The sequence below is a fragment of the Eubalaena glacialis genome, chromosome 12 (assembly GCF_028564815.1).
Source record: "Eubalaena glacialis isolate mEubGla1 chromosome 12, mEubGla1.1.hap2.+ XY, whole genome shotgun sequence".
In the NCBI taxonomy this organism is placed as follows: Eukaryota; Metazoa; Chordata; class Mammalia; order Artiodactyla; family Balaenidae; genus Eubalaena; species Eubalaena glacialis.
The window spans coordinates 53417818-53443405 of NC_083727.1; the positions used below are offsets into that span (position 1 = coordinate 53417818).

The following is a 25588-nucleotide window of genomic DNA, read 5'->3' on the forward strand; positions in this document are numbered from 1 at the left end:
GGAAATTAATCTCTCTCTGCCGTGGATCCCCAAAGCACTTAATCTTTGCGTATTTTGTAGCAATAATTAGGTTTCATATAAATACTGTAACTTCTTTGAGGATATAATACAATGCTTTGCACATAATAGACCTCAATAAATATTTATCAAACGTTCGACTGAATGAAATATGAGGAAGCAGCTGGCCCTGGTAAGTACAGAAGTGCTTCTACAACCACAGAATTTAAAAGGAAGTTGTGTGTGTGCACGCGCACACATGCATGCCTCCTTTCAACTTCCTCCCAACAACAAAACTCAACTGCTACAACCAAAAAAAAAAAAAAAAAAAAGCCTAAGCCAGGAAATCTAACTAGAAATGACTAAAAATAGAAACATATAAAAGCAACATTTTATAAAGGCAATGGATTTTAAGTAAATAAGGGCTGGTTAAAAAAGTGAGACTGGCTCCAGGCACAATAATTCTACAGGTGCTAACAGCATAATCCACATAAATGCCCTGAGGGAATTCCACCCAGCATCCTTTTGCTTCCTCTGCTAGGGTACATAACTGGGCTCTGACTAATGAAACCAGCACACCTGGTGAGTATGAAAATGTGCAACTGTTTCCCCACATTTGGCCATTGTTGGTCATCGTATTTTCCCTCTAAATAATTCACTTTAAAGGCAATCAAAAATACTATAGAGCCACAGCAATATTTCAGATAACTTCTGAATGCCGTATCATACCTTTTGTCTATGGCAGATTCTAACATGTTAGGGTTCCAGAACAGGACCCAGGAGAAGGCATTTCCTGCTAAGAATGGAAGCCCCAGAAGTCACTGAAGTCATTCTGTCAAGATGGTGCAACCAACACAAGAATTTAGTGAACATGACTAACACTAAAACAATATTACATTGTAGACACATCTCAAATATCCAGGGCTATTGTGGGAAGCCCCTTGAAATACAGTAGAGTTGAGGTTAGAATGACTCATAGTCTATGTTACTCATAGCATAAGAGCCTAACGCCAAACATTTTCAACAGAATCATTGTCAAATGATTTCATATGACCATTTAAGAATACTCTCACTTATAACAAATTATAACTGACATCAGCCTGGACCATAAAAATAATTGTGTAACTCACTTTAACAGACATCTGCTTTTGCCAATCCAGTATCTGTACCCACTCTTTCTGATGTTCCTGGGGAACTCCTCAGCCCTATTATACACTAGTAGTCCCCATGGGACTGACCCTGTATCTCAGCTGCAGGGCTGGGCATGTAACACAGGCACAGCCATCTCCTTGGCTACAGTAATTGGTTCAGACAGGTACACATGACTTAAGCATACAGAATCAAAGTCAAACCTGGAACTTCTGTGGGAAAGAGAAGCTTTCCACTAGAAGCAGTGAGATCTGAGAACAAAGCAAGATGCTGCTGCCACAGGTCCCAGATAGAAAGTATAATAGGGAAGAACAAATCTGACTCCATATTGGATCCTTTTCTTTACTTTAACCTTATTGCTTTTGCTACAAGTTAATCCCTAAAGGGATGTTGCCATAGCTTAAAGTAAACAAAATAGCCCACCTCTGGGAACCCTGCCTCCCATGCCCAAGTGTTAAGCTAAAATACTTTTGTTTGAGTTCACAGGAAACATCCCCACCAGGTCCACCTGACTGCAGAAAAGAAGAAATTAGCACATCCCTCGGGGAGGCTGGTTGGAACCAAGAAGTATCTGCAACAACTTATCAGCTTTTTTACTTTACCTCCTCACCTCCCCGTTTGTTCTATAAAAGAAACTAGCATCCAAAGCCCAGCAAGATGGCTCTTTTGGACACTGGTCTGCCGTCTATTCAGTCTCCTGGCTTTCCAAATAAAGTTGCTATTCCTTGTCCCAAGACCTCATCTCTCGATGTATTGGCCTGTTGTGCGGCGAGCAGTAGGCACTTCAACTCGGTAACAGAAAGTACCTGCCTGAAGTGAAGCCAGCATAGCAAAAGCGCAGTCAAGAGACAGCGAGAGATCAAGTCCTAATGACAGTGTCTGAATCCCTGCATTAGCCGTGACGGAAGCAAAATCCTTCCCAGGACTTTTCAGTTATGCACGTCAATATATTACATTTTTATCATTTATGCCAGTTTAGACTGACCTGCAGTCACTTGCATCCCAAAGAGTCTTGACTAATCATCTTTCAATAAAAACTTACTTTAGCATTAGTAAAACATTCAACTGCTAATTCCAGGTACACTGAAACAATTATTTTTATATTAAAATAACATAGAGCCCAGAAATGAACCCACCTACATGGTCAATTGATCTACGACAGAGGAGGCAAGAATATACAAAGGGGAAGACAGATTCTTCAATAAATCATGTTGGGAAAACTCAACAGCTACATGCAAAAGAATCAAATTGGACTACTTTCTCACACCATATAAAAAAATAAACCCCAAATGCATTAAAGACTTACAGGTAAGACCTGAAACCATAAAACTCCTAGAAGAAAACACAGGCAGTAGGCTCTTTCACATCAGTCTTAGCAATATTTTTTTGGATGTGTCTCCTCAGGCAAGGGAAATAAGAACAAAAATAAACAAAAGGGACCACATCAAACTACAAAGCTATTGCACAACAAAGAAAACTATCAACCAAAGGAAAAGGCTGCCTACTGAATGGGAGAAGATATTTGCAAACAATGTATCTGGTAAGGGGTTAATATCCCACATACACAAAGGACTCATACAACCCAACATCAAAAAAGCAAGCAACCCAATTACAAAATGGGCAGAGGACCTAAAGAGACATTTCTCCAAAAAAGACCTACATATGGCCAAGAGGCACATGAAAAGATGCTCAATATAACTAATCATCAGGGAAAATGCAAATCAAAACCACAATGAGATATTGCCTCACACCTGTCAGAATGGCTATTATCAAAAAGGCAACAAATAACAATTGTTGGTGAGGATGTAGAGAAAAGGTAATCCTTATGAACTGGGTGGGAATGTAAATTGGTGCAGACAATATGGAAAACAGTATGGAGGTTCCTCAAAACGTTAAAAATAGAACTACTATACAATCTAGCAATTTCACTTCTGGGTATTTTTCCAAAAAAAAAAAAACACCAATAAACAAAAATACTAATTCAAAAGGATATGTGCACCTCTATGTTCATTGCAGCATTATTCACAATAGCCAAGATATGGAAGCAACCTATTTATCTACATGGATAGACAGATGTGGTGTGTGTCTATATATATATATAAATAAATAAATTATATTAGCCATGAAAAAGAATGGAATTTTGCCATTTGCGACAACATGGGTGGACCTAGAGAGTATTACGCTAAGTGAAATAAGTCAGACAAAGACAAACACCACACGATTTCATTTATATGTGGAATCTAAAAAACAAAACAAATGAACAAACATAACAAAACAGGAAACAGTCACAGATACAGAGAACAGGTGGTTGCCAGAGTGGAGGGGCGGGGGAGGCTTAGTAAAATAGGTGAGGGAAATTAAGAGGTACAAACTTCCAGTTACAAAATAAATGAGTCACGGGAGTGAAATGTACAGCATGAGGAATATTATCAATAATTATGTTATATCTTTGTATGGTGACAGAAGGTAACTAGACTTATCATGGTGATCATTTTGAAATGCATAGAAATATTGAATCACTATGTTGTACACCACAAACTAACATGCTGTTGATAGTCCAATTATACTTAAAAAACAAACTCATAGAAAAAGAGATCAAATTTGTGGTTGCCAGAGGTGGGGAGTCAGAGGGGAGGGGGAGTTGGATGAAGATGGTCAAAAAGTACAAACTTCCAGTTATAAGATAAATACTGGGGATATAATCTAGAATATGATTAATATAATTAACTCTGCTGTACATTATACATGAAAGTGAGAAAGTATAATGGAGCAGGTGTAGGACCATAGGAAAATCAAATGGGACTTTGTCCCAACCTCAGGTTTCTAATGTTAGATCACTATTATTATTTGTTTCCCATCATAAGTAATTCATGAGTTCTTTCCATGAAGAATGACAAGGGAAGTGGATCTGTAGATTTCTATCATGAAACTCAAAAGCCTGCTCCAATGTTACATTACACATTAAAAAAATACTATATGAGAAAGATTTTAAAAAGCAGCTATAAAAATATAGTGGCAGTAATTATTAAATGGCTGACTTAATGTTTAGTTTTTGAGATATGTACTTATTGAGTGCTACTCTGGGTCAGAGACTCCATTACTTTAAAACAAACCAAAGTGAAACCCATATTTAAAATCCCAATTGGGTTATTGCACTTACACTCCACTCAGTACATTAACAGACTGTGTCTTCACTCCGTATCCAGTCTCCTTTAAATTAGCAACAATTCCTAATACATCAATACTGGAACCTTTGGATCCAAAGTTTTTTTCACTGTACATTATCATGTGAGCATTTGAAAAATCCTATTGAGAAAAAAAAATTCAAAATTCAAAGGCTGGCCGTTTATTATCCCAAAACGCTCAAGTATTAGCCATTAGCTTTTCTTTAACTTACACCTAATATAGGTCGTAAAGACTGAAGTTCTCCACTGTAGCCTCCCCAGGCATTCCAGTCCTTATATTCTCCTTCTTCAAGCAAATACTGATGACCAGTAAAGCCAGGCTTCTCATAAGCGACCCAACTACAACAAAAAGAACATGAAGGAGTAGAAATTTTCAGTAGTGTTAAAGTATCAGTTTCACTGACAAATATAAATAGCTATAAAGCTACACATGGACTCATGCATTATGACTATTGGAATGCTTCCCTAGCATTTAAGAGACTAACAGAATGGCCCCAAGAAATCAACCTAAGAAGCATACACCAACGTTCCGAAAAGGAGTATAGTGGGGTCAGTGTGCATGCGTACATGTGTGTCTGAACGTGTATGTTTAAGAACTGACTCAAAAGAACTTCAGCAAATAAAACTGAATGAACTTTCTTCAAATAGTAATTAAAATACTGTATATTTTGGGCTATTTACAAGCCATTTTCAGTGTACAATTCTAAAGGAAATATGTTAAGATCTATAAAGTGCAAAATATGATCCTACAAAATAGAAAGCAAACTAACAGTTCAATAGTTTGGAGCATAATATTAATAAACAAGATTGTAGATTTGATCAATCTGGATGGGCCAATTTATCAGCCTTGCTCAGCTGAATGACCCCAAACCAGCCCAGCAAACTGCTGTGTCAGATCCAGGTCACAACCAGCTGAAGAAAACATGTTTGAAATTCACTCTACCATACAATCTGGAATGCTATCTTTGGGAGAGAGAGAACATGTTTCTTTTACTTTATTAAAGGGAATCAAAAGAAATCCTTTCATGTCACTCCTGTCTACTTACATGCCTCTTAGAACTTTCATAGATCCCACTGATGTAAGGGGCAAATGTTCATCTCCAGTTGTTTCACCTTCTTCCATGATAAAATTACACACCTCTTTTTCTAGTTCCATACATTTTCCTTCAAAGAAAGGCTTTTCATAAATAACTACCTATAACATAAATGAGATATGCTAGTAATTTGTTAAAAGTTAAATATCTTAATAGCCAAACATTAAATTAGTCACTTAATATCACTAAGTCCTGGAAAACAAATTAAAATTTTCTAATCATATTTTTTAAATTAACTAAATAACAGTATCTTATAATTTTTTAATAAATTTATTCATTTATTTTTGGCTGCATTGGGTCTTTGTTGCTGTGTGCAGGCTTTCTTTAGTTGCAGCAAGCGGGGGCTACTCTTTGTTGTGGTGCGCAGGCTTCTCATTGCGGTGGCTTCTCTTGTTGTGGAGCATGGGCTCTAGGCACACGGGCTTCAGTAGTTGTGGCACACGGGCTTAGTTGCTCCGTGGCATGTGGGATCTTCCCGGACCAGGGCTCGAACCCGTGTCCCCTGCCTTGGCAGGCGGATTCTTAACCACTGCACCACCAGGGAAGCCCCATGAAATGTAATTTTAAAAATCAGAGGGCTTCCCTGGTGGCGCAGTGGTTGAGAGTCCGCCTGCCAAGGCAGGGGACACGGGTTTGATCCCTGGTCCGGGAAGATCCCACATGCCTTGGAGCAGATAGGCCTGTGCACCACAGCTACTGAGCCTGTGCTCTGGAGCCCGCAGGCCACAACTACTGGGCCCACTCGCCACAGCTGCTGAAGCCCGCACGCCTACAGCCCGTGCTCTGAAGCAGGAGAGGATACCACAGTGAGAAGCCCGCGCACAGCAACGAGGAGTGGCCCCCACTCGCCACAACTGGAGAAAGCTGCGCGCATCAACGAAGACGCAGTGCAGCCAAAAATAAATAAAATAAATAATTTTTTAAAAAAAAATCAGAATTTTTTTTCTGCTGTGGTGTAGCCTGAAGTCAAGGTTCAAAAGACAGTTTATGCATAATTGGTTTTTGTTCAATGTCTAGAACTGATATGTAGAATTTTGCTCAGGCCAAACTAAGGAACCAAAGTATTCTAAGTTGCTTTAAAAATGAAACAAACTACAGATCAAACTATGTGTCACAGATGTGTGAAGTAGAACTAACAGAAAGAGCATTTGGGAGTAGGGAGAACTTGTCTTGAAAAGTGAGGTTTTTCCTTGCTGACTGGCAAGTAGCAACAGGTCCTGCAGTTAGTAAATACAACCACAAACTACAAACTTAATACAACAACGAACCCTTTGAGCCACGGCTACGCATACTGTTAGGGATAACTGGTGCCGTTAGCATCACCTTCCAGTCTGAAGGATGCCGTGTAAGTTGGACAACTTCCTTTGGCTGCAATTATGTTTTATGGAAGCTGATATGTAAAATCACACAAGTATTACCTTCATAGAGATGGAATGGGAATAAATTTTTTTAAATATATATATTACCTTTGGATCTATAGGGAATTCAACTTTACGGCCACCCTGAAAAGAAAAATAACATAATAAGAAAAGCGGTTTGTCACTGATACGTTACCATTTTCTATTACCCACAGCAGTCTGCGGTAAGCCACGGAACTGCAGAGCAACCACATTCCTGTTTGTTTAATCAATGTTGAGACAGTTCTAAAATTACCAAAAATGCAGGGAAGATATGAGGAAGACTGTCTAAAGCAGAGTCTCACAGAGGCGGTCTATAAGCTGAATCTGTACGGTAGCTGTGCTTTTTAACCAAATAAGTGTTAGGGTTTTTTTTGTTTGTTTGTTTTAACTCAGTAAACTTCTCAAAAAAAAATGCATATTTCTCACTTACCTTAAAAAGCAGTCCTAAGATCTGACATCTCTGGACCCAAACTCTCACAGGCAGCAACCTTCACCTTCTGCACTTATTAATTGGGCTCACCCTCCAGCCAGGATACAGGCTCCAGTTTGCCTGTCTCCACCTCTTCCGCAGTTTAACTCCCTGCCAGCCTACTCACGCCTATTTGCTGCCTGGCCCCAGAGGCATTTGATTTTGCAACCGCTGGCTTACAAAACTGTTGAAGTTCCCTCAAGTTCACAATATGATCTGAAGGACTTTTGAAATAACCAGGTAAACTGTTAGATAAATTTAAAACATCCCGAAGGATGGGTCAATGGGGGTTGCTATACTTTTATAATAAAAATGTTTTTTTAATCTAAAAATCTTACTAAAAATAAACCATAGAAGAGGTATCTCATACAAATATTAAATAGGGTAAAAGTTAAAATCAGCAATGGGAAAGTAAGAAGGATATTTTTCACCTATATGTTTAAAAGCCTTAAAAAAAAGTACAGCCAAAGATGCTCAAATACGGCAAATGACCTGTAATTATAAAGGAATGTGGCTGATTTTATCAACAAACCAGGGCTCATACAGGCAAGTAAGTACGCTTTTCAAAAGTAATCCTTTTTGAATGCTGTGAACTTCACAGTGCTGCTGCTTATCATTAAAAACTGCCTTCAACCCACTACTGAGCATGTACCCTGAGAAAACCATAACTCAGAAAGATACCTGTAGTATGGGGTGGTGGTGGTAGGATGAATTGGGAGATTGGGATTGACATATATACACTAATTTGTATAAAGTATAAAATAGATAACTAATAAGAACCTGCTGTACAAAAAAAATAAAATTTACTTACGTAAAAAAAAAAAAAAAAAGGATACATGTACCACAAATGTTCACTGCAGCGCTATTTACAATAGCCAGGACATGGAAACAACCTAAATGTCCGTCGACAGACAAATGGATAAAGAAGATGTGGCACATATGTACAATGGAATATTACTCAGCCATAAAAAGGAACGAAACTGAGTTATTTGTAGTGAGGTGGATGAACCTAGAGTCTGTCATACAGAGTGAAGTAAGTCAGAAAGAGAAAAACAAATACCGTATGCTAACGCATATATATGGAAATCTAGAAAAATGGTACTGATGAACCTAGTGGTAGGGCAGGAATAAAGATGCAGACATTGAGAATGGACTTGAGGACACAGCGGGGAAGGGTAAGCTGGGACCAACTTAGAGAGTAGCACTGACATATATATACACTACCAAATGTAAAATGGATGGCTGGTGGGAAGCTGCTGCATAGCACGGGGAGATCAGCTCGGTGCTTTGTGACCACCTAGAGGGGTGGGATAGGGAGGGTGGGAGGGAGACGCAAGAGGGAGGGGATATGGGGATATGTGTGTGCATACAGCTGATTCATTTTGTTGTATGGCAGAAACTAACACGACGTTGTGAAGCAATTATACTCCAATAAAGATGTATTAAAAAAAACTGTCTTCAAAACCTGAGGCGATTCTTTCATACATTCATAAAGCTAACAAAACTTTGTTCTTTGAAAATGGATTTAACTTTAGAAAAAAGCCCAACATTATTTGCATGAAGACCAGCAGACATCTAGATAATTAGACTACAAGCTTTGGCAGGAGGGGTAAAATTAAGATAAAAAAATTATCTTCCTGCCTTTCTAATTTGTCTCAAACTGACTCAGAAGACAATCACAAAGTGGAATTTCAAGAACACGTCTGTAACAGGAGCCTCACTCATGCGGTAGGTTTTTAGTGAGCACCTACTACAATGCAGCTCAACATGGGGTCAAAAACAGGTGCAGCCTGGATCCTCCCAAGGCTTAGAGTCTTGCAGATGAAACAGACAAAGAACAAGGCAAAATACAGGGGAAGGAAGCACAGGCCCTTTCTAAGGCAAAAGCTTTGGAGAACAACACTCATTCCGACATCCAGCTCCAGGGCCCCCAAAGCTGCCGCCCAGCCTGGCCTCCTGTCACTACAACTACAACTGGCTGGTCCGCAGCAAGCCCCGTCCTTGCCCAGCTCCGCCCTGGATCATGCAGTGTACTCTGACATCTCCATCTAAATTAATCCTGCTTCGTTTATAAGACCCTCTTGAATTATCGTGCAGCTCTCCCAATTATCCCCCTTCTCTTTTCTACACACCTACAAGTTGGACTTTATCTGTTCATCCTCCTGTTTTTCCACAAAGGTTTAATTCTTCACTTTCTCATTTCTGCTCTGGGCTGAGCTTTGCACACACATCAGCAGCTCTGCAAGGCCGAGAACACCTTGAAGGCCAAGGCCATGGGCTTATCCACATTTTTTCATCTGTAGCATCTAGCAAGTTAACCTTTCTATTATTTCTATCTAGCAATAGGTCCCATCTTCTACATGTCTACTTTATTGCTTTAAAGTCACATCCCATGAATTATCAAAGTTAAGCAAAGAATTACTGATTCTAAGAACACATCGTTGGATTCCATCTTTACCATTTTCAGAGGCCGCATGGATCCAATGTACGCCTCCTCTGTATCCCAGAAGGATAAGTCAGGGTATTCACCAGGTTCCAGGATAAAAGGGACACCCTGAAATCCAGGCTCTTCATAAATCAGCCATCTAAATAAGTACCAAGGAAGGAAGAAATAGAGACAATTCATCATTTCTGTCAGTGGAACACAGCACCCCACTGATGAGAGAGGAACAGAACAGGAGAGGATGTGGATCTGGATGATGTACAGTTACACTTAGGTAATAGAGCAACATTAAACTCAAGGAGGAATAAGACATTATATGCACCTCTTCTTGAGCTTTTACTAGTCTCCTTGGCTTGGCTGTCTTTGTCCACTTATTTTACTTTCTACTATGAACTGCTTCAAAGTATAAATGTCTCTATTACTTCCAAGTAATAGAAGTAGTTATCTTTTGCACTATGTGTGTTTAGAGAGGCTCTACCCAGGAGATCTCAAAAGTTTTAAAAGGTTACATCTCATTTGTAACCAAAGAATAGGATGTTCCACCTAATCATTTTTCACAGTCAAAAATTAATAACATCTAGCAAAAGAGCTTACAAGGAACGCCACTCAGAATTCTCCGTAATCCTCAAAACAATGCTATTGGGAAAAAATACTATTGTCCCCATTTTACAGGTGAGGTTAAGTAAATTGCCCAGGGTCACACAGCTACAAGTACCAAATGCAGGGCTGATCCTAGCTGACTCCGAAGCCAAGCTTCCAATCATTCTTTGACAGCAATGCTTCTCCTTCCAGAGTGCACTGAACGTAATTTCACAATGACTCAAGGTCATCGCTGTGAGCATGACTCAATGCACGGTGATGTCTGTGGGGCTTTTGAAAGTCTAAGGCTGCTTGTTCCCAGGCCCAAAGCTTTTTGAGTTCTTGGACGTGATTTTTATGGCTTTTCAATAGCACACCCTTCTATCAGACTTGTCAGCTGTCACTTCTGCTGCAGTCAGGAAATCAGAAGCCTCACCCTCCTCTTCATAAACAAATAAGGAATTCTTGGTGATCACTTACACTCGACAATTCTTTATTAGTCTTGCTAAAGCATCCTAGTTGGGGTAACGTGACCATGTTTCCCAGAATACTGAACCAAGAAGAGGATGGCTGTAAAGGCAATCTTTTACCAGCAAAATGATTCTGATTCTCCCCTCTTTGTTTTTCTCTTGTTCACAATTTTGGCCCAAGGGCATATTTTTGGTGATGGTTTTTGTTAAAGATTCCCCTGGATAAATCAGTAACTTCGTTCGACTAATTATACGGAGTTTTATAATCAAAATCCCACTGAAGACCTGTCAACATACACACACATACACACACACACACACGAATGCTGAGAGGCTGTGTGTGGTGTATGGGTGCGGGATCAAAACTAATCCACAGGGTTAGAAGTCAGGATAATAGTTACAAGGACAACCAGGAGAAGGCAGGAATGAGGGGGAGCTTCTAAGATGCTGGTTATGTACTATTTCTCGATCTGAATGATGTTACACTTTGAAAATTCACTCAGTTTACACATGTATGATTTGTTGTGTACCTTTTAATACAAATGTTATATATACTTCAATAAAAAATTAAGGGAAAAAAGAGACATCTTTTAAATATCACTGCAATATCTCTAAACCACAATAAAGTAGAGGCTAAAAGTGGGGTCCTCTAAACCTCCTTTTGTTTAAAGCATGACAGTTAAGGATGCATTACATCTTTTTTGGAGCTTAAAGCTCTCACAGGCACACCACACACTGATGCCCTAGCTAAATAATGGCAGCTTGTCATAAATTGTGGTATTTGGCTAACTAGCCAAGGGCCTTGAAGTCTGACTCTTCACAAGTAAACAGGATGAATTTTTCACAAACACAATGGACAGCTCATAAACCAGTGATTCTGAGATTCTGACATGATGCTTACTGAAGTACCCTTTCATTAAGTCTTTCCTTCTATAGTTTGAGTTCCGAGGGTATGTATTCATCTGATACTAAATATCTCACTTTCCTTGAAGCACATGGTTTAGTCACAATAACATTCATAGAAGGAAGGTAATTTGGGGCAAAGGGTAATTTATCAAAAAACTGAACACATAAGCTGGCACACTTGAAAAGACTGCTGTTCTGAGGGTCCCTCCTCAGTGAGTGAGTGCTAAGGGCCTCCTGGGTAACTGAAACAGACATTTATGAATGTTGGGTGGACTTTGGAATTTGAAAACTCATATACAGAGTGTGATCCTTTTCCCCTAAATTCTATTCCAACAAGATACATTATTCACGAGGTGCTCAAGAGAGGAGGAAACTACCTTCAGGCAGTGTTATTTCATTTTCTAAAGGTATTCTTCTATTTTCCCATGTACTCAGGTAATGAGCTTTTGCCTATATTATGAATAAACAGTATGACTATAAAGAACTTTTTAAAAAATAACAAAAGTATACATACAAATGAATATTGTTGAACTAATAACAATGGCCATCCATTCATTAAAAACATTTGCATAATTACTCTTTCAGAAATACCCTTTGAGTCAGACAAGAAAAATTGGTCTTATCTTGTTCACTGTTCTTAAACAAACAAAAAAATAGTATTTCCGGCTGGATCCTAAGTCTTATTCTCCAGACATGGCTGCACATGAATGCTGGCTACGTACAGAAACCAACGGGGTACTCAAAAGATTAAGTATGAACGTGCCAACTTTGAGGTTATTCAAAGGAGGGTGAGCTCTGAATCTCAAGCGGGGAAATATGCCTTTACAATGGGGAGATGTGGGAAGCACCAATTTAACCAAGCAATCAAACTTGGGATCATTAATGAGAAGCAGGCTGGCATGTACCACAAGTTGTGATACAGCATGAATATACACCACTACCTATAGGAAGTAGCAACCTTGTCAAAACTCTTCAATCTGCATCTGATCATACCTGCAGACCTAACCACCTGTATACAGAAAATTCAGGCGACAGAAGAACGAGTTAAATGATAACATGAGGAAACACTCAGAAAATCCAGAATGTAGCACATTCTCTAAGCAGCTGATCTAAATTCTTCAAAAAGTCAGTGGCTGGGACTTCCCTGGTGGCGCAGTGGTTAAGAATCCTCCTGCCAATGCAGGGGACACGGGTTTGATCCCTGGTCCGGGAAGATCCCACATGCGGTGGAGCAACTAGGCCTGTGCGCCACAACTACTGAGCCTGTGCTCTAGAGCCTGCGAGCCACAACTACTGAGCCTGTGCTCTAGAGCCTGCGAGCCACAACTACTGAGCCCGTGAGCCACAATTACTGAAGCCCACACGCCACAACTACTGAGCCTGAGTGCTGCACCTACTGAAGCCTGCGCGCCTAGAGCCCATGCTCCGCAACAAGAGAACCCACCGCAACGAGAAGCCCGCTCACCGCAAGGAAGAGTAGCCCCCACTCACCGCAACCGGAGAAAGCCTGCACACAGCAACAAAGACCCAACGCAGGAGATTGGTTCAAGATGGCAGAGTAGAAGGACGTGCTCTCACTCCCTCTTGCATGAACACCAGAATCACAACTAACTGCTGAACAATCATTGACAGGAAGACACTGGAACTCACCCAAAAAAGATACCCCACATCCAAAGACAAAGGAGAAGCCACAATGAGATGGTAGGAGGGGCGCAATCACAGCAAAATCAAATCCCATAACTGCTGGGTGGGTGACTCACAGACTGGAGAACACTTATACCACAGAAGTCCACCCACTGGAGTGAAGGTTCTGAGCCCCACGTCAGGCTTCCAAACCTGGGGGTCCGGCAACGGGAGGAGGAATTCCTAGAGAATCAGACTTTGGAGGCTAGCAGGATTTGATTGCAGGACTTCGGCAGGACTGGGGGAAAACAGAGACTCCACTCTTGGAGGGCACACACAGAGTAGTGTGTGCATCGGGAACCAGACCTACCTGGTAGTGTTGGAGGGTCTCCTGCAGAGGTGGGAGGCAGCTGTGGCTCAGCAAGGGACAAGGACACTGGCAGCAGAAGTTCTGGGAAGTACTCCTTGGCGTGAGCCCTCCCAGAGTCCACCATTAGCCCCATCAAAGAGCCCGGGTAGGCTCCAGTGTTGGGTCGCTTCAGGCCAAACAACCAACAGGGAGGGAACCCAGCCCCATCCATCAGCAGACAAGCGGATTAAAGTTTTACTGAGCTCTGCCCACCAGAGCAACAGCCAGCTGTACCCACCACCAGTCCCTCCCATCAGGAAACTTGCACTAGCCTCTTAGACAGCCTCATCCACCAGAGGGCAGACAGCAGAAGCAAGAAGAACTACAATCCTGCAGCCTGTGGAACAAAAACCACATTCACAGAAAGACAGACAAGATGAAAAGGCAGAGGGCTATGTACCAGATGAAGGAACAAGATAAAACCCCAGAAAAACAACTAAATGAAGTGGAGATAGGCAACCTTCCAGAAAAAGAATTCAGAATAATGATAGTGAAGATGATGCAGGACCTTGGAAAAAGAAGGGAGGCAAAGATCAAGAAGATGCAAGAAATGTTTCACAAAGACCTAGAAGAATTAAAGAACAAACAAACAGAGATGAACAATACAATGACTAAAATGAAAAATACACTAGAAGGAATCAATAAGAGAATAACTGAGGCAGAAGAACGGATAAGTAACCTGGAAGACACAATGCTGGAATTCACTGCTGCAGAACAGAATAAAGAAAAAAGAATGAAAAGAAATGAAAACAGCCTAAGAGACCTCTGGGACAACATTAAATGCAACCAACATTCACATTATAGGGGTCCCAGAAGGAGAAGAGAGAGAGAAAGGACCTGAGAAAATATTTGAAGAGATTATAGTCGAAAACTTCCCTAACATGGGAAAGGAAATAGCCACCCAAGTCCAGGAAGCGCAGAGAGTCCCATACAGGATAAACCCAAGAAGAAACACGCTGAGACACATAGTAATCAAATTGGCAAAAATGAAAGACAAGAAAAAATTATTGAAAGCAGCAAGGGAAAAACGACAAATAACACACAAGGGAACTCCCATAAGATTAACAGCTGATTTCTCAGCAGAAACCCTACAAGCCAGAAGGGAGCGGCATGATATACTTAAAGTGATGAAAGGGAAGAACCTACAACCAAGATGACTCTACCCAGCAAGGATCTCATTCATATTCGACGGAGAAATCAAAAACTATACAGACAAGCAAAAGCTAAGAGAATTCAGCACCACCAAACCAGCTCTACAACAAGTGCTAAAGGAACTTCTCTAAGTGGGAAACACAAGAGAAGAAAAGGACCTACAAAAACAAACCCAAAACAATTAAGAAAATGGTCACAGGAACATACATATCGATAATTACCTTAAATGTGAATGGATTAAATGCTCCCACCAAAAGACACAGGCTTGCTGAATGGATACAAAAACAAGACCCATATATATGCTGTCTACAAGAGACCCACTTCAGACCTAGGGACACATTCAGACTGAAAGTGAGGGGATGGAAAAAGATATTCCATGCAAATGGAAATCAAAAGAAAGCTGGAGTAACAGTACTCATATTAAATAAAATAGACTAAAATAAAGGATGTTAAAAGAGACAAGGAAGGACACTATATAATGATCAAGGGCTCTATCCAAGAAGAAAATATAACAATTATAAATATATATGCACCCAACATAGGAGCACCTCAATACATAAGGCAACTGCTAACAGCTATAAAACAGGAAATCGACAGTAACACAACAATAGTGGGGGACTTTAACACCTCACTTACACCAATGGACAGATCATCCAAACAGTAAATTAATAAGGAAACACAAGCTTTAAATGACACAATAGACCAGATAGATTTAACTGATATAGGACATTCCATCCAAAAACAGCAGATTACACTTTCTTCTCAAGTGCACACGGAACATTCTTCAGGATAGATCACATCTTGGGTCACAAATCAAGCCTCAGTAAATTTAAGAAAACTGAAATCATATCAAGCATCTTTTCTGACCACAATGCTATGAGATTAGAAATCAATTACAGGGGGAAAAAATGTAAAAAACACAAACACAGGGAGGCTAAACAATGTGTTACTAAATAACCAAGAGATCACTGAAGAAATTAAAGAGGAAATAAAAAATACCTAGAGACAAATGACAATGAAAACACGACAATCCAAAACCTATGGGATGCAGCAAAAGCAGTTCTAAGAGGGAAGTTTATAGCTATACAAGCCTACCTCAAGAAACAAGAAAAATCTCAAATAAACAACCTAACCTTACACCTAAAGGAACTAGAGGAAGAAGAACAAACAAAACCCAAAGTTAGCAGAAGGAAAGAAATCATAAAGATCAGAGCAGAAATAAATGAAATAGAAACAAAGAAAACAATAGCAAAGGTCAATAAAACTAAAAGCTGGTTCTTTGAGAAGATAAACAAAATTGATAAACCATTAGCAAGACTCACCAAGAAAAAGAGGGAGAGGACTCAAATCAATAAAATTAGAAATGAAAAAGGAGAAGTGACAACAGACACCACAGAAATACAAAGCATCCTAAGAGACTACTACCAGAAACTCTATGCCAATAAAATGGACAACCTGGAAGAAATGGACAAATTCTTAGAGAGGTATAACCTTCCAAGACTGAACCAGGAAGAAATAGAAAATATGAACAAACCAATCACAAGTAATGAAATTGAAATTGATTAAAAATCTTCCAACAAACAAAAGTCCACAACCAGATGGCTTCACAGGTGACTTCTATCAAACATTTAGAGAAGAGCTAACACCTATCCTTCTCAACCTCTTCCAAAAAACTGCAGAGGAAGGAACACTCCCAAACTCATTCTATGAGGCCACCATCACCCTGATACCAAAACCAGACAAAGCTACTACAAAAAAAGAAAATTACAGACCAATATAACTGATGAATATAGATGCAAAAATCATCAACAAAATCCAACAACACATTAAAAGGATCATACACCATGATCAAGTGGGATTTATCCCAGGGATGCAAGGATTCTTCAATATACGCAAATCAATCAATGTGATGCACCATATTAAAAAATTGAAGAATAAAAACCATATGATCATCTCAATAGATGCAGAAGAATCTTTTGACAAAATTCAACACCCATTTATGATAAAAACTCTCCAGAAAGTGGGCATAGAGGGAACCTATCTCAACATAATAAAGGCCATATACGACAAACCCACAGCAAACATCATTCTCAATGGTGAAAAACTGAAAGCATTTCCTCTAAGATCAGGAACAAGACAAGGATGTCCACTCTCACCACTATTATTCAACGTAGTTTTGGAAGTCCTAGCCACGGCAATCAGAGGAAAAAAAGAAATAAAAGGAATACAAACTGGAAAAGAAGTAGTAAAACTGTCACTGTTTGCAGATGACATGATACTATACATAGATAATCCTAAAGATGCCACCAGAAAACTACTAGAGCTAATCAATGAATTTGGTAAAGTTGCAGGATACAAAATTAATGCACAGAAATCTCTTGCATTCCTATACACTAATGATGAAAAATCTGAATGAGAAATTAAGGAAACACTCCCATTTACCACTGCAACAAAAAGAATAAAATACCTAGGAATAAACCTACCTAGGGAGACAAAAGACCTGTATGCAGAAAACTATAAGACACTGATGAAAGAAATTAAAGATGATACCAGCAGATGGAGAGATATACCATGTTCTTGGATTGGAAGAATCAATATTGTGAAAATGACTATACTACCCAAAGCAATCTACAGATTCGATGCAATCCATATCAAATTACCAATGGCATTTTTTACAGAATGAGAACAAAAAATCTTAAAATTTGTATGGAGACACAAAAGACCCCGAATAGCCAAAGCAGTCTTGAGTGAAAAAAACGGAACTGGAGGAATCAGACTCCCTGACTTCAGACTATACTACAAAGCTACAGTAATCAAGAAAATATGGTACTGGCACAGAAACAGAAATATAGATCAATGGAACAAGACAGAAAGCCCAGAGATAAACCCACGCACTTATGGTCAACTAATCTATGACAAAGGAGGTAAGGATATACAATGGAGAAAAGACAGTCTCTTCAATAAGTGGTGTTGGGAAAACTGGACAGCTACATGTAAAGGAATAAAATTAGAACACTCCCTAACACCATACACAAAAATAAATTCAAAATGGATTAGAGACCTAAATATAAGACCGGACACTATAAAACTCTTAGAGGAAAATATAGGAAGAACACTCTTTGACATAAATCACAGCAAGATCTTTTTTGATCCACCTCCTAGAGTAATGGAAATAAAAACAAAAATAAACAAATGGGACCTAATGAAACTTAAAAGCTTTTGCACAGCAAAGGAAACCATAAACAAGACGAAAAGACAACCCTCAGAATGGGAGAAAATATTTGCAAACGAATCAACGGACAAAGGATTAATCTCCAAAATATATAAACAGCTCATGCAGCTCAATATTAAAAAAAACAAACAACCCAATCCAAAAATGGGCAGAAGACCTAAATAGACATTTCTCCAAAGAAGACATACAGATGGCCAAGAAGCACATGAAAAGCTGCTCAATATCACTAATCATTAGAGAAATGCAAATCAAAACTACAATGAAGGGCTTCCCTGGTGGCGCAGTGGTTGAGAATCTGCCTGCCAATGCAGGGGACACGGGTTTGAGCCCTGGTCTGGGAAGATCCCACATGCCGCGGAGCAACTAGGCCCGTAAGCCACAATTGCTGAGCCTGCGCGTCTGGAGCCTGTGCTCCGCAACAAGAGAGGCCGCGATAGTGAGAGGCCCGCACACCGCGATGAAGAGTGGCCCCCACTTGCCGCAACTAGAGAAAGCCCTCGCACAGAAACGAAGACCCAACACAGCCATAAAATAAAAATAAATAAATAAATAAGCAAAATATGGTTAAAAAAATATATTAAAAAAAAATAGAATTACCATATGACCCAGCGATCCCACTACTGGGCATATACCCAGAGAAAACCACAATTCAAAAAGACACACGCACCCCAATGTTCATTGCAGCACTATTTACAATAGCCAGATCATGGAAGCAACCTAAATGCCCATCGACAGACGAATGGATAAAGAAGATGTGGTACATATATACAATGGAGTATTACTCAGCCATAAAAAGGAACGAAATTGGGTCATTTGTAGAGATGTGGCTGGATCTAGAGACTGTCATACAGAGTGAAGTAAGTCAGAAAGAGAAAAACAAATATTGTATATTAACACATATATGTGGAACCTAGAAAAATGGTACAGATGAACTGGTTTGCAGGGCAGAAATAGAGACAGAGATGTAGAGAACAAACGTATGGACACCAAGGGGGGAAAGTGGCAGGGGGTGGTGGTGGGATGAATTGGGAGATTGGGATTGACATGTGTGCACTGATGTGTATAAAATGGATGACTAATAAGAACCTGCTGTATAAAAAAATAAATTAATTAATTAATTTAAAAAAATTATCACAATGGGGATGCTAGTTTCCACTTAAGATGGAGAAAGCTGAGAAGAGTGTTATCCTAACAAGAAGGAAAAGCTGGATAAAGTAGAAGATTACAAAATTTCTTGAACCCATCAGAGAGCTGAAATCTAAGAAAAGGTCATGCCTACAAGTAAGGATGTGTATGAGCACAGGTCCACCTGGGTCAAGGCAGAGAGGAAGATGGGGCTCCCATCCAAGTGGGCCTTCTTTCAATAGATGACAAGTCAACTGAAGGTACAAAATTGAGCCACACCTAAAATGTTAACCTAAAAGCTACCTTCAGAGGATTAATATTTGGAGCTTGACTGAATTCATTAGTCATAATTTTTACGTGTGGTTATAGAACATATAAAACTTTTAAACAATTCTAAAGAAAAGATCAATTCTTTATAGCTTTCTTTCAATGCAAAACATTTCTAGAGGCTAAGAGTCCTGTGAATAAAGTCCTATTTAAAAAAAAAAAAAAAAGACCCAATGCAGCCAAAAAATAAATTTAAAACAAACAAAAAGAGCAAGTACAGATATACTCATCAATATCGGTAATCTTAGAAACAATGTAGAGAAAAAGGAACAAGCCACACGGAAGTTTGATAACATATTTATAAAGTTCAAAAGCAAGCACAACTAAAACAGTGCAGGGACAGATACTATAGGATGAAACTATAAAATAAGGGAATGAGAAAAACACAAAATTTCAGAGAGGGGTCACACACGTAGAGGAGTCAGGGGGATGGGAGCAGGCGGGCTATGCCAGGTCCTGCGGCAGCAGTGGTAACGGTGAGGTTCTCAGTTGGGTGATGGGCACGTGGGGGCTTGATTACTAGGTTTCGTAATTCACATATACATATATTCTTATATATCAAATATTTCATAACAGCACTGATCAAAGAATATGTGGCTATTAAAAAATGTCCCTTGACTTCAGAACACCTGCATTCCAGTACCTGTTCTGCTGACGACTAATCCTAACAACTAATCCAACTTGAGCAAGTGACCAAAACCTGTCTTCCTTGGTTAAATGATGGTGTTGGAACAGATGCTCATAATGCTCCCTTTGAAGTTCTAAAATTCCTTAGCTTTGTTTATTGGAAATATACTCAAAAAAAGATGCACCCTCACCTCTACAAGGATGGGTACTAGGATTAGCCAGCTGCTTTAAACAAAGGTTTAAAAACAAATCACACGCAACAGAATCTGAAAGGAAAAGTGAGTTAGAAATGTCTCACTTTCCCAAATAAGAAACTGACAAGTAATACTCTTAATTTGTGTATGTGTAGCAAAACCTAATCCAGAGTGAATAGGCCCTGAAATAAATCTCCTAATGGAATCTAAACAAGTGCTGTGCCCCCTACACCACCCCCAGCAAAGTCTTCTCTTACAGCAGTTCAGGGGACTGCTGCACCAACAGAAGCAGCATGAGCTTGGGTATACCTGTTATCAGCTGAATTCTCCCAACCCACTGAGATTCTCCTTGGAGATCTATAAAAGTACTACTGACTTGGTCCCAAGATGACCAAGTTCAATGACCCCAAACTCTGAGCTGACATCCAAGGCAGCTTTCTATTATCCTAATGGAAATAAAGAACCAGGAGGAAAAAAAAAAAAAGTCTACTGCCATGCAAGCCCATCAAAACTTGTAAAACATTACTGGTTTGTAACTACCACCTATAAAACTAGGTTAAACTTACTGTCAAGGTTAAGAAACTTTATTTCAGTGTAGCTCATTATGCTTCCACATAGCCCAAGCCTGAGTCATGAACCTTCCAGACATGGAGATTAAAGTATTATGGCAGACGCCTATTTCATTCTTCTAAGGAAAGTGATATTTCTCAACATTAAATGCTTTGAGAAAAAAGATGTAGAGATCTCTTTGATGTGAAAAAAGTAAAAGGCAGCAAGAGATGAAGACACTTGTTTTGTTTAGATTCCTCCTTTTCTTACCAATCACTAGATACAAAAGTGCCCGAAGCTCAGATGCCTTTTCTGCTCTTTACACCCACTCCCCGTGAGATCCTGTCTAGCACCGGGTTCCGTGCTGATGACTCCTGATTTTATCTCCAGCCTCACCCCAACCCCAAGTTCCAGTGTCATGCATTCAGTCACCTTCCTGACCTCTTACCTGAATGTGCAGTTGGCATCTCCAACTTAACCTCACAAACTGAACTCCTGGATTTCATTCTCCCTCCTAGTTTTCTCCATTCCGGTAAATGCTGGGGTCCCAAACCCTGTACATTCCTCAGCCCCTCACACCCCACATAAAATCTGTCAGCACATGTTGGTTCTGTCTTCAAAATGTATCCAGAATCTGACCATTTTTCACCACTACTATCATGCCAAGTCACCAAAACCTCTTGCCTATGTAAATGCAGTGACCTCCTAACTGGTTTCGTTGCTTCCATTCTTACCTCTTTACAATCTATTTTTACACAGCAGCTAGAGTGATCCTCCTAAAACACAAGTTAGATCAAAATCCTCCAATGAGTTCTCACGTCACTTGGAGCCACCTAAAATCCCTCCCAAGTCCTTCAAGGTCTGACATGACACGAGGCCTCTCTCCCATCACTGGTCCTCCTAGCTCACTCTACTGCAGCCAGACCTCTGACCTGTTGCCCACACATCCCCAGGAGGGCTTTGCAAATGCTGGGCTTCCTGCCTAGGACACTCCCCTGCTCCGCCTCCCTCAGATGTCCCACAGCTGACTCCCTCACTTCCTCAGGTCTCTGCTTAAAGGTCACCAGGGACCTTCCCGACCACTCTCTAAAGTAGCACTTCCACTGTCCCTCTCCATAATTTATGTTTCTTGCAGTATTTACCTTCGGACTCATTACATATGTATTATCTTACGCATATTCCATTAATAAAATCTCTTGAGCAGTCTCTGAATATATAATATTTATAAATTATATATATAACCAGTGAACATATTATGAATTGATTAGAAAACATACACAAAGATAAAATTTGAAAAGAAGATTTTAAATAATATATAAAGAAGCTTTAGTGTTTTTTCCTGCATCTCAGTGGATGTCTGTCACATGCCCTGGGCTGTGCACTCCACTGCAGAAGCCACAAGCTTCAGTTCTGCAACCTGCACTTTCTAGCCTAATTTCTCCTCTGAGATATTCCCATTTCCTTCAAAATACCCTTGCAATTTCCTGTGATTTTTGAAACCAACATTCTAGGGGCTTTGGAAAGCATTGTGTGAAAATGTTAAAGGAAGTAGCATGCATGTTGGCCTCCATCCCACCTGAAATATCAGGGGCACACATGCTTTAATTACCTCCTTTGAATTACCCTGAAAGTATAATCTGCAACTCAGCTTTGAATGAATCAGGTTCCTTTGCAATAAGGAAATCCCCACATTAAAAATGCAGTTTTTGGACTTCCCTGGTGGTGCAGTAGTTAAGAATCCGCCTGCCAATGCAGGGGACACGGGTTTGATCCCTGGTCCGGGAAGATCCCACATGCCACAGAGCAACAAAGCCCGTGTGCCACAACTACTGAGCCTGCGCTCTAGAGCCCGTGAGCCACAACTACTGAGCCCGTGTGCCACAACTACTGAAGCCCGCGCGCCTAGAGCCCATGCTCCGTAACAAGAGAAGCCACCACAACGAGAAGCCTGCACACCACAACAAAGAGTAGCCCCTACTCACTGCAACTAGAGAAAGCCCGTGCGCAGCAACGAAGACCCAATGCAGCCGAAAATAAATTAATTAATTTTTTTTAAAAATGCAGTTTTCTCCCTGCACTTCCTCCAAGAAATCATCATTGTTTATAAGAGAGCTGAATCATAAGAACACAGGTAACACAGTAACCAAAAATATCAGATTTTTATGTGCCTTATCAAAAAAATAATAAAACCTTGTAGTCAATAATTACTCAACAGGACAACAAATCAGAGACAGAGTATCTTAAGTCCTCTTTTTACACTCAAAAAAGGGCTTCATTAAAATTGTATTGGAAATAAAATACTCACGTGCCCCAATGTACTTTAATGGAACAAGTCTTCTGCATCATACCAAACCCCTGCATTTCTTCAGTATCATCAAAGTAGGAATTTAGAAGTCCTAACCCTTCTGGCTCAGTAAATAAGTCAATTTGACTAACTCTGTAATCCTAAAAAAAAAAGAAAAATGAATACACGTATACATGTATAATAGTACACCATGTATTAAACACTACAGTGAGCTCATTATTCTTCTTTTCAAATAATTAAAAGAAGCTTTAAATATACACATAGATTGCACAGATCACCTGCCACTCTATCCCTTTCCTATTTTCACCCATGACCTAATAATATATGATCTTTCGGGGCAGACACATTGGTTTAGTCATATATCTCAGTGTTACATTCAAGCAAAGATCACCAGAAATGTATTTTAGAGTTTCAGAACATAGTTATTTCTCTCATCCTCACAGAAAAAAAAAAAAAAACTGCTTTGCTTTCCTTGGTAACATGAGTTTTAGTTCCTTTGCTCTCCTGTGACCGTCCACATCCAGAGATACTGGTTTATAGAGTGGTTGCACTTGGAATCTTCCTCAGCTGTTTTGTGCCCATAAGCCCCCTGCAGTAACTCGCCTTGACTATGATGTCGGCTTGGTCTAAGTCATAAAGGCAAAGGCACACGTTTATGGTGATTTAAATCTCTACACTTTGGTCACTATTCCATGCACTGCATGTCCATCAAACACTCTACAAAAGGCCTCCCTTGGCTGAGTGCCTGAGCCGTGATCGAATGTTTTTTGAACCTCTTCTGTGTTGCAGAGCGAGGTGAACTGAAGCACAGAAAAAACAGTAACACTTGGGTCAGTTTAGGGGCAGCTCTTTCAAACATTAACAAAAGGAACAAATTTAGTGAACTGAAAAGGTGACCCCCTTGAATATACGTTGTGACTTATGTTTATGTGTCAAGAAACCATAAACACAATCTGTAAAAAGTTACAATTCATCACATATTAGGAGCCATAAAAGTATTCCTTCTCTTTAACATGACACCATTCAGAAAAACTTACCACAAGGAAATAAATCAGAAAATGTATACATTATTAAATGCACAAAAATGTTCATGCAGTATTATTTAAGGTAAGTTTTTCCCTAAGTCCCACAGTAAGAAGAAAGGTAAAATAAATGATAGCGCATCATATCAATGCAATATGATGCTCAGTTAAACCCCAAACCATGTAATAACATGAAAAGCATTAATTCACCTTAGGTCTGCTATTATCAGGGGAAACAGGAGGCCTCTTTACCAATGTGCTTCATTTCCCTTAGCCCACCTTCCTGGATCCCTAAATCCCCACCCCACCAGATCCTAATATCTCCCCCAGTTGCAAATCATTGAGAGATGTTACAAATGGGAGTGTACTTCAGGAAAGTGGTATGGAGAGAGAAAAAAAGGATTGAGAATCACAGTTTTAAAGGAAAACAACACTGTACCTGTATTATGATTACAACTATAGAAACAGCAGATTATAACATGGCCAAGAAAGAGTAGAGAATTCAGAAAAATGAAGGGAGGACACTTCATGAGAGATGGGATTTTGGATGATAGTTTAAAATATTGTTTTATTACCGATATTATTTGAGTAATAAATAAAAACTGCAGGAAAATTATCCCACTATGACATTTTAAAATGGTGTTTCTCATGTCTTACATAAGGTTCATCACATTATGTACTTAAAACTAGTAAGAGATAAATCGTTTAGAATACCAATATTACCATCTAAGTCGCTCAGAAATGTTGACCCAGGAAACAGGTGACATTTTCCTCCGCCAAAAGCTGTTAGTCATTCTTACTCATTCTCATTTTGGAACGTGGCTTTTTTCCCTATTGTACCCCAACACCCATGTCTAGTACACAAGTGGAGTTTTTTCACTTGGAAAATACCTTTTCCTTTTTTAAGAGGTAAAGAATCATCAAATCCCAAGAACCATGAAGAACTGATACAAGTTCCTCAACAACGAATAAGGGACCAAGAAATTTTTACCCAATACATAAAGTGGCCTTAAATACCTATTTTTCTAAAAACCCACATGAAACGCCAGAGTTGATCAACTGAATTATCTTTGGATTATTTATTTTTCCAAAACAGAACTCCTGTAAGCCACTCAAGGTAATAAGAACTCGCACAGCAACCAAAAAACTAAGTAAAAGAAAAATCTGGCCTGTGCTCCGCAACAAGAGAAGCCACCGCAATGAGAGGCCTGCGCACCACAACGAAGAGTAGCCCCCGCTCGCCTCAACTAAAAAAAGAAAGCCCGCACACAGCAACGAAGACTGAATGCAGCCAAAAATAAATAAATAATAAATAAATTTTTAAAAAAAGA

The 25588-nt window shown here is 39.6% G+C and overlaps 1 protein-coding gene across 1 annotated transcript in view; it reads right to left on the reverse strand.

The window, feature by feature from the left end:
* Window positions 1-25588, reverse strand: part of CRYBG1 (crystallin beta-gamma domain containing 1) — a 59593-nt gene that overhangs the window by 19806 nt on the left and 14199 nt on the right. Inside the window, exons 6-11 of the mRNA XM_061207694.1 lie at window positions 23236-23375; window positions 9753-9879; window positions 6892-6927; window positions 5378-5526; window positions 4544-4670; window positions 4307-4452 (exon numbers count right to left, since the gene is read on the reverse strand). Coding sequence (XP_061063677.1) covers window positions 4307-4452; window positions 4544-4670; window positions 5378-5526; window positions 6892-6927; window positions 9753-9879; window positions 23236-23375 — 725 coding nt within the window. The remainder of the gene's footprint in view (window positions 1-4306; window positions 4453-4543; window positions 4671-5377; window positions 5527-6891; window positions 6928-9752; window positions 9880-23235; window positions 23376-25588) is intronic.